The sequence below is a fragment of the Gorilla gorilla genome, chromosome 9 (genome assembly GCF_029281585.2).
Source record: "Gorilla gorilla gorilla isolate KB3781 chromosome 9, NHGRI_mGorGor1-v2.1_pri, whole genome shotgun sequence".
NCBI lineage: Eukaryota > Metazoa > Chordata > Mammalia > Primates > Hominidae > Gorilla > Gorilla gorilla.
In genome coordinates, this window is record NC_073233.2 from 17,039,370 (window position 1) to 17,051,774 (window position 12,405).

The following is a 12,405-nucleotide window of genomic DNA, read 5'->3' on the forward strand; positions in this document are numbered from 1 at the left end:
TAGAAGGGGCCAGGGATGGCCATTTTCAGAGGAGTCCAGGGCGAGGAAATAGGGATGCTAAGGAGACAGAGGCCAAGAAAGTCATGGCCTGAGGGTCTGGAAGCAGTCGCATTTGAATGCAGTTGTGAGTGTTTTGTCTCTCCTTTCCTTAATCCCCAAGCTTTTGGAACTTGGCACCCTCAGCAGCAGGACCCACTATTTCCCAGAATGGGGGCCTGGACTTGATAAAACCCTGGGCTGGGCTGCCTGAGGCTGAAGGGCTAGGGGGTTGGCCCACTGTCACTTAGACATTCAAGGGAAGGACAACCCCCTCACCCCTAAGGCTGCCAAGTTCTGCAACATCTTAATCCGATGAGCTTGGGATATGGAGATACAAAGGGCCATTCTTTTCTAAGTGTTTACTATCTAAGTTCCCAGAGTCGTAATGTGTCAGAAAACAAATGCCATCATAACATGAAAATATTCACTAAGAATCTGCCCTTTTGTAAAAATAATGCTCCACTCATAGATTCTTCCCTCACTTAAAAAGTGTCTATCCCACCTGGCTCAGGTCAGTTTGGACGACCGTCCGATATAACAGGACAATACCATTTCAATGCAAATCAACTGCAAAGTTCATGAAGTCAAAGAAAACAGTGATGGAGAATTTTACATGCAAGGTCTTTGACCAAGGAGATCAGATAGAGCTTATCAATTAAGTGAAGAAAATACAACGAGGACGATGCTCAAATAGGTTCTTCAAAAGGGAATAATTTGAATATCGAGGGACTGAAAGAGATCCTTGGGGAAATGGATGAAGCCCTTAAGTATTAAACAGACGCAGACTCTTAATTAGGTGCTGTAAAGTAAAATGTGAAGAGCGAGTTACTATGTGAACAGATCATTTTGCTGGTATAATAAATAAATATACCCACACCAAAATCAACATTTTATTCTTTCTTCAATCTGAAAATTAGCACATAACCTATATTTTGTAATCTGTATAGCTAAAAATAGCTTGTTTTGAATGCCTCATTTGTACAATAAAAATCTTGATGTCTCTTTAAATTAACCTGCTTTCATCATTTCCTTTCTATAATAAAATTTCACTGAAAACCTTTTTTGCTATTTACTATACAATTTTGATCTCCATTTTAAGTGGATTCACTTTAAGTGGCCTTTTCTCGTGCCCACTCACCTGACATAAGAGGTTCTCAGTGCTAATGGTTCTCATATAAGTCCTTCTCCAGTTTCAGAGGGAGCCTGCATGGTTTGTGGTTTGACTTCTGAGGCCTCAGTCAGACACAGCCTAGATGGTTGGTTCTATACCCAGAATATTTGGGGCCTCGGTCAATTCAAACCAACTCAGAGTAATTGATTCCTCAGTATGGAAGCCACACACCTTCTCCAGGTACCCACTGCAACCTACATGAGCTGTCAGCAAACCCTCTGGCCAGCCTAAAAGCTGTGGCCTCAGCCCAGGGTGCTTGGCTTGGCCCCCAGCCAGGCTAGCTGAGGGCAGGGAGGGGGCACTTACTTGGCCGGCAGGGCTCTGGGCTGCCTGTGGCTCTCCGGGGGGCTCCTCGTCCTCGGGAATGTGGGGCATGGCAGCCTCCTGCTGGGAGTGGCCACGTGTGCCCGGAACCTCCGCTGCGTCAGCCCCAAAGATGCTCCAAGAGGCCTGGGCTCCACAGGCTGGGGAGACGCCAAAAGGACAAGTCAAATCCATTCCCATCCCTGTCCCAAGCTGGGTTCCATTTCCTGGAGCCACAAGCCACAGTGAGAGCCGGCTTGAATTTGCATCAACACCGGAGGTCAAACCAGGCTAGGCGAGGGCATTTGGAATTTCATTTCCTCCGGCTCTCTGGCTTTGTTTACAAAGTCAGAGGTGACCTTAGAGATTTTGCATCTAATTTGGTCTTTACAGTAAACACAGCTATCCCAGAAGGGAGAAAAGTGCTTCAAACTCCTCAAAGCTGTAGCTAATGGAAGATACTCCATTGAGATCAGATTGGCAGTTGTTTACCACTTACTGAGCATGGGTGCCAGGCCCTGTCCTAGGAGCATCACCATCATCTGATTGAATCCTCAAGATGACCTCTGATGTAGGCATTAATATTCCCATTTTACAGATGAGAGAACCGCCCCAGAGAGTAAAAGTCACTTGCCCCAAATCATACAGAGAACCAATAATTTGAACCCAGATCTTCCTGATTTTGAGGCTGGGGCTTTTTCTGCTATACTACACAGTGTTCCTCAGCCACGTGGATGGGGAGTAAGAGGTGCTGTTTCCTGACTTCCTCCCTGACACCTCCCCTCATGCTCTTCTGACCCTCAGCACAGGCTCTCTCCTTCGAGTTCAGCCCTTATGGGGACTACACCAGCCCTGCTAAAACCTGGGGGCTCAGGCAGGGTGAATTCCGTGTGCCCTGTGCCCATCCCTGGCAACCTTAGATTGACTCCTAGAAGCCAGGCTATCCCTTCCCCATGGTGCAGCAGCCTGGGGGCACTGGGGTCCCAGTGCTGATTGGGACTGCAATCAGCATAATCTCATCCACCTCCCACAGTGACTGGCTCAGGGATAGACAATGGACCCAGCCTACATCGATGAGCTTAAAGTAGTGTTCTAGGACCAGATGCTTTCTCCTGCTCTGAGTGGTGGAGTGTGAAGATATGAGACCTGGTGCTACGGACACTATTTTGCTTCCATGAGGAAAGCCAGACAGAGGAGGGCAGAGCGAAGGGACCTGCAGAGAAACAGAACTGGAGCCCTGATTAAAGTGTGCCTGAAGCCTGAACACTTTCTGGACTAGCCGGTTACATGAATAATTAAGCCTCTTGGTGTTGAAATCACTTTGTGTTGGGTTTTTGTTCCTTGTAACTGAAAACATGCTCCACTACTCTTTGGTGCTTCTTGTCTGTCAAGATGCATAGGAGTATGATCCTGCCAACAGACCTGAGCCAACGGGTCTGGCTCCTCTGCTTCCTCTTAGAAGAGGAGACTAGTAATGCCAGGTTTCCATAGGGAAAGGCAGGATAGCAATGTAGGAAGAACACAGGGTTTGGAACCAGATATCTCGGTGTGAGTCCTCACTTTGCCACTCACTGGCTATGTGGCCTTGGAAAGTTGGCTTCATCTCTGAGTCCCAGTTTTCTTGTCAAAACAGATAGGAATGCCTCCCAAGCAGGATGCTCCAAGGATGAAACACACTCAGTTCAGAGTAGTTCCCACAGAGGCCACCTGCACGGGGGTCTGCAGCCCAGGAAGCTTGGCCGAAGCTCCAAGGGCTCTGCCTGGCCTCTCCCCATCCTTAAACTCCCTCCTTCTTCTATTAGTGGGGTGGGCAATACCTTCAGGAATCTATAGAACTAACAACTGGCCTGGTTCTGCAACTTTTAGAGATTCTTCGAAGGAGCTGCTCCACTGCACAGCAGATTAAGACCACCATGCAGATAACATAGTGAGGTGACCTTTGGCTGATAGGACATGGTGGGTGGGGGTGGAGATGAAGGACACTGTCATTTACTGAGCACCAACTGTGTTCCTGGTCCTCTGGAAGGTACTGCTGACTGCTGGAGGCTGTAGGAGGAAGAACCGGAAAGCCCTGCCACCTCCCATAATGCTTGGTGTTCTTCCTGTCCTTCAGAAAGGGCTCGGAAAGCCCCTAGAGTCAGAGTGCTGGAGAAAAGGCCTGAGCTGCCATCAGCCCAGCTCTGACCCCCCCAGCCAACACACATACCTCTAGACTCCTGGACTGAGCTCCTTGAGCTAGGCAAGGTGTCAGATTCATCCTAGGTACCCAAAAGATTCAGCAAAGAATGATTGTTGATTTATGTTTAAAGAACTAGGGACTTTTAGCCCCAGGATTGGTCAAGGTGACCACCATCTTGATTGCTGTCTTTCTCTGCAATGAACAAGTTAGCCCACACAGCTCTGGAACAGTTAGGGTGACCCCTACTGGTCACCTCAAGAAATCTCAAGTAGACCATCCATAGAGTCATACATTCTTTCACCGCCAAAATTTTACACCTACTCTACCAGGCCTGTGCAAGGGGCTGGTGACATAAAGATAATCTTGGCCCTCAAGGAACATAGAGCCCAGTGGTAGGAGACGCTGGAGAACAGTATAATGGGGTAAATATTTTGAAAGTGAGAAGTTGCAGGACCCCAGAAAAGGGTTACCTGTGGAAATTGGGATGGTGGGACATGATTTTAGCAAATATTTCGCATTACAAATGTTTGAGCTGAGCCGTGAACACAAATGCTGAGTGGAATTTCTTGGAACAGATTAGCTGGGTGTCTAGTGGGGAAGATAAGACAGGATGGGGAGAAGCCACATTGGACAGACTTCACCTGGCTCTTGGGAATGAGAACTACGGGGCCAGGGCATGCTGTCTGTGTCTTCCATGCCAAATTCTTACTGTATGAATAAACTGAGCATCAGGTTCACCCAAAGGTGAGCTCTGTGATTAATTTCTATCATCTTTACTTGGATTTCAGCAGCAGTGGCATCAGTTGTGCTGGGTAAAGTATTTGGTAACAGGGGTTGAGGGTAGCAAAAGACTAGCCACAAACCCTGATTCTACTAAAGGAAGTTGGCTACATCTCGTAGGAAACCTTTTAAAATTATGTGTGATGTATGTACAGGTCCAGGCTGTCTTAACAGGGGCATGGTTTCTAAAACATGGGAGGTGACTATTCCACTTTTCTTTTGTCTTAATCTACACAAAGTATATTGTGCTCTGCCTGTTAAGAAGGATTTAGACAAATTGGGACATGTTTTGAACCTGGGAAGCAGGAAGCAAGGAGAACAAAAATTTGTGTTTAAAGAACTAGAGAACTTTAGCCTGGAGAAGAGGAAGTGCAGGGAGAAATAAAAATCTCTTCTCAGATGTTTGGAAAGCATTCATGTGGTTTTACTGTCCCCAAAGAATAGATGTCATAACTAATGACGGAAAGGTCAGATGAAGGCAAGGGACGACCTTCTAGTGGTTGGAACCACCTGAAGATGAAACAGGCTGGCTGTTCTTTAAGGTAGTGAGCTCCCCATTCCTTGGAGGGTTCTGGTAAAGCCTGGGACAAGGGTCACAGGATTCCTAACCACTTCAGGGGCCTTTTCTAACTCTGGGAGTCCCTGAAATCCTGGACTCTTTTTAGCTACAACAAACTGAAAGACCTGACGATTCCATCCCAGGATTCTGGGATTATGGTCTGAAGTCTCATGAGAAATACCTCATTTTTTAACCCTCTACTTTCTTTCCTCCACCTCCCTCTCTTCCAAAAAGAGCTTAAGTCAGTCCCTGTGACAGAAAGCAAAATAGAACAAATGAATTAAGTCAGATGTCAGCTGCCACAAAATAAAAGTAGAGTGGATGCTGCCTGAGGCCCCACTCTTGACAAGATGGAACCCCAGGCTCCTCGGGGGAGCCCCAGCAGCCCTGCCTGCGGGGGCCATTCCCACGCTGCTCCTGCCCTGTTTGCTGTCTCTCCCATCCATTATTATAAACTCGCTGCTTAAAATAGCAAGGTAAAAGGAGAGTCCCTCCCCCAGGGTGACATCTGGGTTCTGCTGGAGCTTGTGGGCACACAGACCTCAGATCCATCACTGCAAAGTTTAGAATATAATCTCCAGGAAGAGCTGATCTAGAGCACCAACCCATAAAAGGAAAAAATATTTAGTAATGTTTGGTCTCCAAGCTGTTCCTTCTTTAACCCATTTTCAGGGCCCTTCTTGCTGCCTCTCCAGTCTGGTTCGGAAAGGGTTAGGTAGGCCAGTGCCAAGAGCTAATCAGCTTTTATGACTCTACTCATTCTGCCTCCAGCTAGTGCCTAACTAGAACCTGGCCCATTTTACAGGCCGGGAAACTGAGGTGCAGAAACAGAAACAACTTGACTGGTTCAGCTACCCTTGTATCTGGTGCAAATTTTCGAAGAGACTCTGCTGGGATAACTATCCAGTAATTTGTGCAACTGAAGAGGCTAGAAGTTCCTAAACCATATTTAAATATTTTATCTGCCCCTGCTCATGAAAGAAAACGAACTAATATCCTTTTGTTCATGCTTTCATTCTTCAGCTACTTCTAAGTCACCTACTGAGCATCGGACACTATGCTAAATGTATTTCAAGTGCTATTTTCTTTAACCCCCATGAGATAGGTTTTGTTATTTCCATTTAATATATTAAGGATCTAGGGCTCAGAGAGGTTCCGCAACCTGCTGAAGATCACACAGCTAGTAAGTAGCTGGTGAAGGGTTATAATCCAGGCTAGTCTGACTCCTAGGCCCGCCATCTTTCCTCTCTTCCACTCTGGCTTCTTCACCAGGAGTTCTGCTTGAGTGTGGCAGAAAAGACTAGCACGGGGGCCCTGCCTCCCAGGGGAGGGCTGGAGTGAGTACTCCCAGTGAGGCTAAGGATGGTGGGAGGCAGAGGGGAGGAAACAGGACCTACACTTCGGTTGTCGGGCCGGGGTCTTATGAGGGCTAAAGAGTGGCCTACAGTTGAGCCTGCATGTCCTCTGGTAGGTGGTAGCAGCAGGTGGAGGAAGCGGAGGCCGGCCCTGCCTTGTAGGCTTCAAAGGCCTTACTGTATCCCAGAAAGTATAGAGCCATCATCGGGACGCACGGTTCAGGAACAGAATTTACAGAGACTATCTCTTTCAGTGCTGCCAGCAACCCTGTGAGATGGGGAGAGTAAGTACTATTATTATTAACATTAAAGTTAGACCCATGTTACAGATGAGGAAACAGAGGCCCAGAGACTTGCCCAATGTCATCGCTCATGAATGGCAGTGCTGGGAATTCACCGAATCTGGGTCTGATGCTCCCCTTCCTTGCAGGGCCAAGCCTGTTCTCCGCAGGCAACAGCAGCCTCTCATCATGGCGCCAAAGATGCCTCTCCCAGAGCCTTGCAACCTGCCTAGGAGAGACCAAACTCCTCTCTGAAACCACAGTATCCCAGGAGCACAGCCTGTAAGCTAAGCGGCTCTCAGATTCTCTCTGTGAATCTTTGAGCATTGAGGGAAGAGCCAAGAAGCCCTTTCGGAAAACAATGGGTTAACCTAGCCTCCACTGACCTTTCTGGAGTGACTCAGTATTCTCAGAAGGGAGTTTTTTTGTTCTTCCAGCTTTGAATTTTTGCTTTCATTTTAGCAGCACAAAGAATGTGAAAGAGATTAGGTTGCTATTAATACCACGGGTCTATCTCTAGATGGACAACTGATGGGGGGAATTGTTGGGGGTGACTGCACGTGGAGCTCTCTTAGCCCTTGCAAATCCAGAGGGTGACGGAGGGACCACTGAGAACTCACCAGTCTTACCCCTGCACCCATTTTTACCAATGGGGAACCAAGGCCCAGAGGGGCAGGCATGTGACCAAGGCCACACCTATGAGTGAGGGGCAGAGCCAGAAAAGTCCCCAGAGCCCCCACGCCCCGAGCCCGGCTACATGTGGCAGCTTTCTGACTTTTCATTTTGACGGTTTTGCTCATAGTAAAGGGTAAGCCATTGTGTCTGTGCTGTGAAAGCAGGCGTCCTTCGGCAGTGACTCGTCCTTGTTCTTGCTCTCATGCTCTCATGGTCACTCTCGCAGGAGAGAGGATGCTCCCCACAGGAGATCTGCTGAAAGTGCTGGGAGGTGCCTCTGGGGGTCCCCTGGGCCTGGCCAACTGCAGAGCTGGGTTCTGCGACTCCACAAGTGAGCCGGATGGGAAGCCTGCCTCGGGAAAGCCCCATCCTGCTTCCTAACCTTGGCCTGCTCACGGGGCTTTGTTGCTTGGCAGATTCCATTCTAATCCTTCCTCTGCCTCTCCCTTGCTGGATAAATCTCCCCTGGCCTCAGTTCCCTCATTTGAAAATGGAGGTAATAGCACCCACCTTTTAGCGTTGTTGTAACGATTAAATCAGGAAATATATGCAAGGTGCTGGTACATAGAGTCCACTCAGTGCCCTCGCCATTCTCCAAACAGGGCAGATGAGTTCTCTAAGCATGCACAGCATCAACAAAACCAAGCCAAGGCTCAGAGAGACTCTGGTGTTCATCCTAGTGGCTCAGAGCTCCCAGATTTGTCTCCTGCAAGTAAAAGAGACTCAGTCCTGGTCTTTGCTGTGGACAGTCCCAGGTCGGTGCTGGACTTGCCCCATGTCTGTGCTGTGCTCAGTCCCAGGTCCGTGCTGTGGTCAATCCCAGGTCCGTGCTGTGGTCAGTCTCAGGTCCATACTGTGGTGAGTCCCAGGTCCGTGCTGTGCTTGCCCCGTGTCTGTGCTGTGCTCAGTCCTAGGTCTGTGCTGTGGTTACCCCATGTCTGTGCTGTGCTCAGTCCCAGGTCTGTGCTGTGGCTGCCCAAGGTCTGTGCTGTGGCTGCCCAAGGTCTGTGCTGTGCTCAGTCCCAGGTCTGTGCTGTGCTTGCCCCAGATCTGTGCTGTGCTTAGTCCCAGGTCTGGGCTGTGCTCAGTCCCAGGTTGGTCTGGTTTCAAAGCCCCAGTTCTTTCCACTATCCCTGTACTCATGATGACTCCCCCAAAACAGAGGTTTTTGTTCCACAGGTGAGACATGAGGCCTAGTGTGGAATCCCTCCTGGAAGACAGCCAGCCACAGTGTCTGGCCAAGTAGGTATTTGTGCTGTGCTGAACAAGTGGGTAAGTGAGTGACTGAAGGGGGTACAGCCACCCCCCAGTGTGTGGTGGAAGCCCCAGGATTCTCTCCTGAAAGTGGATTTAGATTGAAGGGAATTGTGCAGGAGCAGGAATGGTGAAGGGCGGAGATGCAGGAAGAAAGCCTCAGTGGCAACAGAAAAGGGAGGATGAGGAAGTGGAAGTCACTTCCCCCAAGACTGTGTCCCCTAAACAAAGTCACGTTTCGGGAGGCTGGCCCTGAGAACCCCGACAATCCTGGGGTTTGCACCTCTGTGGGAAACCTTCTTAGGGCCCAATTTTCTCCAGCCCTGCTCTCCGCTCCTGTGGATCTCGTATAGGCTTTGTTGGCTGGGGGTGCCCTGGGAAGGAGCCAGCACCTGCTCAGACCAGTGACAGGAAATAAGCCTAAACATCTCCCCAGGTTTCCTTTCCAGCTTGTTCACTTCAGGAATTCTTTTTTTAAAAATAGGTCCACTTGAAAAAATTTTTTCTTCTTCAAAATATGTACAATTGCTCAATCAGAGGCAGTTCAAAGGCACCGAGAATAGCAGCAAAGTATCTGAGCCTCCCATTTAGCGCCTAGCAGATATAAATCTTGCCCAGTTCTGTTTGTTCCAGGCTGCTCAGCAGCCTCTTCCCTGAGTCACTCACTCAAGAGTGACATGAGTCATCATCCTGGGGTCAAGGACCACACGGCATTCTGGGTCTGTGAGATCCCATAAAGGGCAGGGCACCGAGGGGTCTCCAGGAAGACATGGAGGATCAGAAACTGTCTCCTAGGCCCTAGGCTTGGCTCTGCCTCCCCACATGGGTGACTTTAGAGAGTCACTAAGCCTGAGAAGTAGGTGGATTTCTGGGCCCTTCTAACTTGTACTTTGGAGGAATCTCTTTAGTGGTGCACAGGAGCCTGCTTGTTCCAGCTCATAAGAGTCTAATGTAATTTTCAAGAATTTTGTGAACTGGTGGTTAAACACAGACATTATTAAAAAATAAATTACATGAACTCACATTAAACAAAAAGGAGATAAATACTCAAAATAACTGCTTTTTAATTATTTTACTACATTTTACTATCATCTATGCTCTTCTGAAGATTTATTTCTATTGTCTCTGCATAGCGGAAACTATATAATGATTTGCTACTGCCCATCTCTTCTCAGTTCCATGATCAGTGAGGGTGAGTTAGTAGCTTGCCATTGGTCATAGTGGGAGTATCTATACCATGGAAATTGGCAAACGCTATGTACATATCAGGGCCTTTTCCCCCCAGAGAGCTGGCCGTGAAACATTGCCAGCACACCACTGAGCCACTCAGCCCCAGGCTCCCTGATTCTTGCTCCTACCAGGGTGCAGAAGGAACACAGATGACTTTAATATCACCCCAAGATAGCATAGTTATGGAGATTTCATCGCCAATTGTCTTTGGACAACTTTTCCCAAGTGGACCATGAATCCCTTACACTCAACACATCCCTGACAGAGCTCATTGTTTCTTTCCCTCCCCAGCCCACTCCTCCTGTGGCCCAGAGAATGGCACTCAAGCTACAAACCTAGAAGTCACCGTGACTCCTTCATTTCTGTCACCCTCCACATTCAATTAGATGACTCTGAGTCCCGTCAATCCTAGTTCAGAAATGCCCTTCCTCCCATCCCTGGCACCCCTGCCCATGGCTCTGTGTGACCTGAGTCACTGCAACAGCCTCATTTGTCTCCTTACCTCTGGCCTGGTCCCTTCCAATGACCCTCTATAATGATACCAGAGCAGTCTGTCTGAAACACAAATTGGATCATCCTTCCCCTTCATAAACTCTTTGAGGATTGATTCCCTTTTACCACGGGGGGGCCAGTTCTGAGTCAAGCTCCTAGCCCCTCTCTCGAGGCTGATCCCCTCTTTCAGCCTTCATACACCTTATGCCCCAACCACAGTGGACCAAAAGCCAACCTCCAAACATGCCCTGCTTTTTCACACCCTTTGCATACATCCTCCTCCTTATACTTGGGCTGCCTTCTGTCCTCCTTCTATACTTTACGGGTTCCTACTTGTCCTCCAAGACCCAGTTCACATATCTCCTCCTTCATAAATCCATTCCTCCTCTTCACCTCAGGAAAAGTTACTCCCTTCCTGTAGTAGTTTCCTATTGCGTCTGTACCAAATTTCCACATATTTGGTGGCTTAAAACTGCACAAATTCATTATCTTACAATTCTTGAGGTCAGAAGTTCAAAATCCATCTCAGCAGGCTGAAGTCTAAGCATCAGCAGGGCTGTGCTTCTTCAGGAGGCTCTAGGGGAGAATCCATTTCCTGCCATTTCTAGCTTTAGAGGCTGCCTACGTTCGTTGGCTGGTGACCCTTTTTTCTCCATCCTCAAAGCCAGCAGGGTTGCTGACATCTTTTCTCCCCTCTGATCTCTGCTTCCCCCTTCACATTTCCTTCTCCTCTGACTTTCACCGTCCTGCCTCCTTATAAGAACTCATGATTACATTGAACCCGCTCAGTTAATCCAGGGTAATCTCCATCTAAGTATTCTCAATTTAATCATATCTGCAAAGGCCCTTTTGCCATTTAAGGTAACATCTTCATAGGTTCCTGGGTTAGGATGTAGACATCTTGGGGAGGGGGGAGTATTCAGCCTACTGCCCTATCCTCCCAGAACTCAACCCAACTAGAATTTGAACACCTCAAGAGCAGAGACTCTGCCTTATTCATAGCTTTATGAATATTCTTATAATATTCATATTTTTATGACCTGCCTCCAGCACAGGGTCAAACACAGAATAGCCATTCACTAAATGTTTATTGAATTAATAAATGAATGACACCATATTTCTAAAAAGCAGATAAGAAGGTTTTACATAGGCTGGGTGCAGTTGCCCATGCCTGTAATCCCAGCGCCTTGGGAGACCAAGGCGGGTGGATCATTTGAAGTCAGGAGTTCAAGACCAGCCTGGCCAACATGGTGAAACCCCATCTCTACTAAAAATACAAAACTTAGCCATCATCTGGGTTGCTATATAAGCAGGTGGGTGGCCTTGCCTGCCTTCATTCTCATTGAGCTTCCCCAGGTTAATGGCCAAGTTTTTCTCTCGATGATGTACCTGGGTTTCACGTCTTCTCTGCCACACAGATGTGCAAATTTCTCCCATAGTATTCTACAACTAAAACCTCACAAAAGGCCAGGGCCTCCTTCTCTGACACCTTCATGCTTCTGTCCTACCATCCAGGAGTAATTTGCAAAGTGAGTTTTCAGATTAACTTATCAATGGCTCTTCTAGCTTTAACCTAAGCCTAACAGAAGACCACAGAGCAGCCCCACCAGCCCCTCTGGCTCCGCTTGGAATGCTGACCAAAGCATTTCCTCAAACGGTTATGTGTGTTCAAATGAGGCAGCACCCTCGTGTCTGCTGCCGTGGTACTCTGGAACCACCTCCTTCCTGACAGAGCAGAGCCAGGAGGCTTTGCAAGGTGGTCATTGCCTTTAAACCCAGACCTGGACTCATGGCTTGATTCCTGCTCCGGCAAAGGCACAGACTCTGGTATTAGGGGTCCTGGCAATCCAGCACCTGGGATTGCCCATTCCCATGAAGCAGGCCTCTGGGAAATGTACCTTATTTCAGGTAGAAGGCAGGAGGCATTGCACCCACTTGATGGGATCGCACTAGGCCTTGATGGCCTTGGTTCTTTCAGAAGCCAACATGGCTGAATCTGAGCCAACGGCCTCTTCCTTGGATCTCCTGGCCTCTGAACTGAAGATGCCCTTTTCTTGGGATGGGAGCAAGGATAGATAAAGGCAAGC

General features: G+C 48.3%; 1 protein-coding gene and 1 long non-coding RNA gene across 12 annotated transcripts in view; one reads left to right on the plus strand and one right to left on the minus strand.

The window, feature by feature from the left end:
* Nucleotides 1-1,034, plus strand: part of LOC129525359 (uncharacterized) — a 110,286-nt gene extending 109,252 nt beyond the window's left edge. Inside the window, exon 4 of the long non-coding RNA XR_008669630.2 lies at nt 551-1,034. This is a non-coding gene — a long non-coding RNA (uncharacterized lncRNA). The remainder of the gene's footprint in view (nt 1-550) is intronic.
* IRAG1 (inositol 1,4,5-triphosphate receptor associated 1) overlaps nt 1-12,405 on the minus strand; it is a 157,732-nt gene that overhangs the window by 79,473 nt on the left and 65,854 nt on the right. For 8 of the 11 annotated variants that reach the window (XM_055355434.2, XM_055355437.2, XM_055355436.2 and 5 more), the window contains one exon: nt 1,517-1,674. The exons of the other annotated variants lie outside the window; for them this stretch is intronic. In XM_055355434.2, the coding sequence (XP_055211409.1) occupies nt 1,517-1,674 (158 nt within the window). The remainder of the gene's footprint in view (nt 1-1,516; nt 1,675-12,405) is intronic. 11 annotated transcript variants of the gene reach the window in all.